We start from the raw sequence: 6,856 nt of genomic DNA, 5'->3' as shown, positions 1-6,856 counted from the left end.
GTGTGGACGATCGCCTGGCTGCGAGCCTGGGGGTGGGGCAGGCCCCTGAGCCGTCCCAGGTGCGTGCGCTCCAGGCTCGCGTGGTGTGCTAGGGGCCCGAGGCTGGCAGGGTGTGGTCCCCACGCTCTGGCCTGCGTGGCTTAGGACACTAGGTTTTGGGGTGCCCTGGGGGCCTCAGCATCTCTGTTGGCTCCTGCCTGGCGGCCCCCAAGTCACACGTCTAGGATGGGTCTGGCCCTCAGAGCGGTGCAGAGGCTCCTGGCAGGGCAGCCCCGCGTCGTGAGCACACCCACCCTCCACCATGCGGACACCTGGGCGGAGTCAGTGTTCCAGCCCGAGGGCCCTGAGCAGTGGGAGTGCGGGAAGGCTGTGCCCCGTGCCCGTCCCGCATCCCCCGCCCTGCTCGGCTGCTCCCAGGGCCTGGCAGGCGGGGGTCCCAGTCCGCTGTCCACCCCACCCAAAGTGCCCACCCCACGCTGACTGGAAACCAGCCTGGGCCACGGTGTGCACCGCTGTGTCTCCGTCCACGTGTCTGTGTGTCTGTGGGTCCTGAGGGCTGTCCGTGCGTCTGTCCACATGTCTGTCTGTGGGTCCTGAGGGCTGTCCGTGTCTCCGTCCACGTGTCTGTCTGTGGGTCCTGAGGGCTGTCCGTGTCTTCGTCCACGTGTCTGTGTGTCTGTGGGTCCTGAGGGCTGTCCGTGTCTCCGTCCACGTGTCCGTGTGTGGGTCCTGAGGGCTGTCCGTGTCTCCGTCCACGTGTCCGTGTGTGGGTCCTGAGGGCTGTCCGTGCCTCCGTCCACGTGTCCGTGTGTGGGTCCTGAGGACTGTCTGTCTCTCCATCCACGTGTCTGTCTGTGGGTCCTGAAGGCTGTCTGTCTCTCCGTCCCCAGGGGGCGTCAGACTGAAGAGGACACACGCCCCGCTGGGACTCACGTCAGGAGTTCCGTGTTCCTCCTCGGTTGCTGCCTTGCGTTCCTGGGCTTGGGGAGCCGGCGGCGTCCAGGTGCGGCTGACCCAGGCCCCTGGGGGCTCCAGGCGGATGACGGTGACCTCTGCCATCCGCCCCTGCGCACCCCAGCCCCGTATGTGGGGAGAGGGCCACGTGGCCGTTGACTGGGGCCCCCCGGGGTGCCCACGCACCCACCCACCCACCTACCCACCAGGTGCCTACCCACCTGCGACTTCCCTCTGGCGACTGCTGTGCTTGGCTGGAAGGTTCCGGAGCCAGCTTTGCCCCCGGCCGTGGAGCATCCTGCTGGCTCCCTAGTCCGACGTGGTCCTGCGTGGAGCGGCGCTAGCTCTTCCTTTCCCAGGGCCCCGCTGTTGGGCGTTCCCTGGCGTCCAGCGCTGAGGGCCGGATGCAGGGCAGGTATGGGCCTGCTGCCCGCGGTCGGCTCAGCACCCGCTCGCTTCAGGCAAACCAGCTGCACCCGACTCGGGGCGGGGGCTGGACGCACGTAGGCCGCCCTCCCTGGACACGCAGGGTGGGGCACTCCGCGCCTCAGACCCCGTTTGGTGCCAAACCAGAACTCTCGGGGCCACTGTGTGGAGGACGCCCCCGTGTGGACACGGACAGCGAGGCCGGTCTGTGGGGAGGACTCCCGCTGGTTGTGCAGAGGCAAGAACCGGCCCGGGACCTCAGGCCTCTGCAGCCCCGCGCAGACCTGGGTCTGGGGGCTTGCCGTCCGGGGGGCGGGGGGAACACCAGTGCCTCTGGCTGTGCCCTCCCCAGGACTCTGGAAGCCACGGTGGGAAAGCATGGCCCTTGGCCGTGGCGTCAGGACCACGGGTGGCCCGTGTGCAGGTCTGGGCAGGAGGGCCACCCTGCCGGACACTCGGGGCCCCACGGCCTGGGGCCCGCGGCCGGGCTTCCCGCACCCCGGAGCCGTGCACGCCGCGTGGAGTCTCCCGTGGGGACACTGCCGTCTGCCCCCGTAGCGCCCCCGCCTGGCGTCTGTGCCCGTCGTGACCTGTGTGTGCTGTGTCGTGGGCTGGGCAAGCCGAGCCCGTCACAGAAAATCCGTAAACTCTTTATTTGAAAATACAAACGTGATCTCGTAAAACGTTTTTAAACTGCTATACACACCAAGTAAAAGTTAACTTTACACCTTTTGTACATTTACGTGAAAACGTAAGTACGCTCGAGGGGGTGCTCCCTCCCAAACCCCGCGTGCAGGGCTGCAGCTGGGGCGGCACCTGGAGACGCTCCTGTGGGCGGAAGGTCCTGGGGCCACCGTGGCGCCGGGGCCCCTGGAATGTTCCTGACCGACGACGTGAGAACAACACCGGGCCATCCAAGCCCGCAAGTCCGTGCGCGGCTCACGCCCGAGGCCGATGCTCTGGAGCAGAACGTGGCTCCCCTGCGAGCGGCCGGTCGGCCGTGTGGGTGTCTCCGGACGCCTGCGCTCAAGAGCTAGACGGTGGGGCCGGCGTGTCTCCTCCCCCAGCCAGGGGTCCCGGGCCGGCGGGGACACACGCTCAGTGACCACCTGACCAGCTTCCGTGTTGAATAAATAAAAATTCATCATCCCATACAAATCGCTTCGTTTTCTAGAACAGACAGCTCAACGCTCAAACAGCTTTGTTCTTTACACGACGGCGGCCCTGCATCCAGACCTGGGTGCGGGTCACGAGGGCTGCAGGTCCTCGTCCTCACACGCGTACTCGTACAGCTCGACGGTGCCCAGGCTGGACGGCGCCTCAAAGAAGGGCCTCTGGGCCAGCGGGGACCTCAGGGAGCTCAGCTTCTGGTCCACAGGGCTGAGCTCGGCTTCGTACCTGCAAGGACGGGCTGGTAAGACACGGGGGCGCGGCCGCCTCAGCCCGGGGCAGGGCGCCCCTCTCTCTCTCTCGTGCGTGGGCGTGTCTGCACTATAGCCCGGAGGCGCTGCTGGTGGCCCCGGACGGCTGTGAACGCACCCTGGGGAAGCCGCAGGCCCAGCGGGGTCAGTGGCGCATTGCCTCCACCCCGAGGGAAGAGGAGCCGTGCCCGCACCTGGAGGCCGGCGTGCCCTGGACACCAGCACGAGACGTGGAGCCACGAGGTAAGAGGCCACGAGTCGACTTTGTGAACGGGATCGGACGGTGGGACCAAGTAGGGTTTCTCCGGGGCCAACCTGTGAAGATCCCCCGTATCCACAGGGGCATCTGACAGAATTCAGTGTCTGCTCTGGGCTGACATCACAACTCGTCGTCCACGATGACCCCTCTGCGTCTCGGCCTGGGGACCAGGCAAGGACACACGCCCACTGGCACCCAACATCGTAGCGGACATTCTAGGAAGTGCGGCGGGTGGTCAGAGAAGGTGAGAGTGTCCTCCTCACCCGCACGTGACTGTCCACGCACGAAGCCCCAGAGGCCCGAAAGAGACGCTCCTGCGGCCGACAGGTGCGTTGGACACAAGTGCAAACTACGGACGGACAGACGGTACTGCTGTGCGCTTTCCACAAAGAACCACAAGTTCCAAGTTGAAACAACCTTTCCAACAGCAGACGTCAGGAAGCACTTACGTGACAAAGGACAGAAAGATCCAGGTGCCGAAAAGCACACAATCCTGGCGGAAAAGCACGGTACCTGACTACGCGGAGAGACCCACGCTTGTGGGTTAGGAAACGCGGCATCTTCGAGATGCCAACCGTCTCCACGCCACAGGAGATTTCGGAAAAGGAATAATCGAACCTTCCATCTCCTGTTTTGTCGGGACAGACAAGCTCGTCCTCAGATTTGCCATAAAGGCCAAGGAACCGACGACACGACCGTGAGGAAGAACGCGGGTCACATCAGACCACGGGCTTGCCACGTCCCCACGGAGCTGCAGACACAAGCCCGGGAGGCTGGCGAAGAGCCAGATGGCTTCACAATCCACCCCACACCAGCCGGTGGGGCCAGGGAGTCGGTTCTCCAGCTCTCCCCCACACAGGCCCGGCACCAGGCCCGCAGCCTCTTCAGGAAACCCACAGGCAGATTTCACGACTCCTGCGGAAACGCAAAGCACCGCGTGGCCCGGACACCTGGGAGGGAGAAGGAGCGCGAAGGCCTCTCCCTCAGGCCGTGGCGGCACGAGCAGGCCGCAGAGGCGCGCGGACAGACGCAGAGTGCGCTGGGGACACCTGGCGCGCACGCACGTCCCCGTGAGCAACGTGGCCAGCCCCTCGAGGGCCCCGCCCCAGACGGTGCTGCGGCAGCAGGGCAGGAACCTGGACCCTCACCTCACGCCCCGCGCGAGTCAGGACGGGCCACAGCCTGCCGTCTGCCCCCGGAGCGCCCTCGCCTGGCGTCTGTGCCCGTCGCGACCTGGGTGTGCTGAGCCGTGGGCTGGACGTGCATCTGAAACGTGCAGACAGGAGCGCTGCGGGCTGGACGAGGCAGCAGAGTCTGACACGGGAACCAGGACACAGCGTGGGGCGGCATGCACAACGCCTGGCACCTCAGCAGTGAGCACAGCGTCTCTCTGACACACGGTCCAACGAAAACAGAGGCCACGAGTTTGGGGGAGACGTCCACAAACCACAGGTGCGACAGAGAACTCGTGTCGACGAGCGATGGAGAACCGTAAAACCTCAGTGAGGAAGCGGATGATCCGACGCGGAGAACGCACAGACGCGAGGCACATGCCCCGGGGACCACGGAGGCCCGGCGAGGACGGGGACGCTCGCAGCCGCGAGAGGACACGCCCGGTGGCACGCCGAGGACGGGCTGACGTGGAAATGACCGCAAGCAGACCGCGCTGACGGGGATGTGGAGCAGCCAGAACCGTCCCCTGCCGCGTGGGACGCCGCTGCGGGTTCCGGTGAGGGCAGACAGGCGTCCCCCGTGACCCGCAGCCTCAGGCACTGAACCCAGAGACGGGAGAGCCCACGTTCACACAGGCCAGTGTGGGAATGGTTCACAGCGGCGCTACTCACAGCTGCCCAGAACCAGAGGGGAAGCCACCGAACATCCGTGGCCTGGCAGGTGCTCACCTGGAGCCGGAACCCTGCTCAGCGGGGACGTGGAGTGCCCGATGCGCCCACCGACTGGCCCGGCTCGCTAACACCTTGTGCCGGCAGAGACTGTGTGAGGGGACGGCGGGGTCCCACTTCCGTGGCGTCCGGGAAAACCACCAATGCCGAACGAAGAGCAGCCCAGCACCTGCCAAGAGCCCGAATGGGCAGGGACGGGGGATGCTCGAAGTGCCCCCTGCCCATCTGAAACCCTCCTGGGGGTGGGGGTCAGGGCCCCCGAGCAGGCAGCCCCAGGCCCACCAAACTGAGAACTCCTGCACGGAGGCCCCGTCGCGAGGGGCAGAGGGGACGCCCTGCCACGGGTTCCGCTCCTGTGCCGCAAGCCCCATGTGGGAACATGCCTGACCCTGCGTGACCCTGACCTGGGGGCTGAGTGGCCTCCGATGGGAACAGGGAACACGTGTGTGAGCCGAACCCGTCGGGGCTGTGTGCGGACACCAGAGTCCCCCACCCTTGAACCCAGGCCTGTTTACACGCCTGAAGGCCCAAGGCCCGGAGGGTGGAGCGGGGCTGGGACCGGCCACAGGCCTGGGAGCAGGACAGCCCCCCAATCCCTCACACAGTCAGCCATGGGGGAGAGGAGCGTCGGCGGCAAATGGGCCTCAAGGCCTGTCTCCCCGCGCTGGCCCCATGAGCAGGTCCCAAATCAGGACAAGGTTCCCAGCCGCGGGGACTGCATGAGGGTCTGTCGGGTCCTTGGCCCTGAGCCGGGCTCTCCAGGACCCCAGCTCTGGGGTGTGTGCGCCCTCCGCGGTTGGCGGGAGGGACTGACTGGGCAAGAGACGTCCCAGGGTCCCAGGTGACCCAAGGGTCGAGACGGAAGGGAGTTGGCCACGATGCGGGGCGGGGAGCAAGCATACTGGCAGGGGGGTTGTGAGGGTGGGGACGGGACAGGCCGGGCTCTGGGACACAGGCCTCAAACTCCCCTACCGCACGGCCTGTGCCGGGCCCTCTTGGCTGGTGCCCCCGGGTCCCAGCTCTCGGGGACAGAGCAGCAACAACACGTCTGGGTCTGCTCCCGGGAAAGGGGCGGACGCAGGGGCACCGGAACAGGCAGGAGGCCGGGCCTGCCCGCACTCACACCCGGGGCCCTGCTGTGGCTGCAGACTTGGGGCCTGGCCCGCTCTGCAGCCCCCGTGGCCCTGGGAAGGGGCCTCGCGAAGCTCCTCCGGGGCCTGGCCCGTGCACAGGCCGCCGCCGGGCGTGAGTGGGTTTCACTGAGGATTCAGGACACCCACCACCACCTCCTCTTCCCCACCGAGGTTCCCCGCTCACAGCCGCACACGCTTGTCAGCCGAACGTCACAAGTGCCCGAAGCAAGCGGGTGAGCAGCCCCCACGAGCCACCGTCTCTGGCCCGAGCCCCTGGGGGTGCGGTGGATGTGGGAAAGGAGGCGCCCGCTGCCCACGTGCCACGCGTGGCCCTCCCGGCCATCTCTGCGTCCCGTCCGCACACTCACCCGTCCTCCCAGGGCTCTCCCGCAGCCTCCTCGGCCACCAGGATGTCGTACTCCTCGGCGGCGTACTTCTCCCAGTCGGAGAGCTCGGGGCCTTCGCTCTCGCTCTCCTAGACGGAACAGGGGTGTCACGCGGGGCGGATGCGGCCGCCACCCCACGTGCTCCTTGCCACACTCACCCTGAGCAGGGAGACCTGTTCCTTCTGCTCGTGGTCGAGGTACTTCTCGATGTTGAAGAAGGTATCGAAGAACACATTGGCGAGTTTACACTTCTTCAGGTCACGGAGCGTGATTTTCCCTGCAGGAGACGAAACGGTTCAGAGACGAGTACTCCCGGGGGCGCTTGCACAAATGCGCACGTGACATGTGCGCACGTCCGTCACGATGCGCCTTGAAA

The 6,856-nt window shown here is 66.5% G+C and overlaps 1 protein-coding gene across 1 annotated transcript; it reads right to left on the bottom strand.

The window, feature by feature from the left end:
• Nucleotides 1–2,014: 2,014 nt before the first annotated feature.
• On the bottom strand, nucleotides 2,015–6,764 carry LOC145718155 (serine/threonine-protein phosphatase 2A regulatory subunit B'' subunit beta-like; the record flags this gene model as incomplete). The annotated part of the gene is made up of 3 exons (XM_081809605.1): nucleotides 2,015–2,778; nucleotides 6,463–6,569; nucleotides 6,639–6,764. Coding segments are annotated over 3 exons (384 nt in total), but the record flags the coding sequence as incomplete, so codon positions are not given.
• Between the last annotated feature and the right edge of the window lie 92 nt (nucleotides 6,765–6,856).

The sequence above is a fragment of the Leptonychotes weddellii genome, unplaced genomic scaffold, assembly GCF_054177405.1.
Source record: "Leptonychotes weddellii isolate Sample4059 unplaced genomic scaffold, ASM5417740v2 HiC_scaffold_11381, whole genome shotgun sequence".
Classification (NCBI taxonomy): domain Eukaryota; kingdom Metazoa; phylum Chordata; class Mammalia; order Carnivora; family Phocidae; genus Leptonychotes; species Leptonychotes weddellii.
Note: the sequence above shows the minus strand (reverse complement) of the source record. Positions and strands in the feature narration are given on the sequence as shown.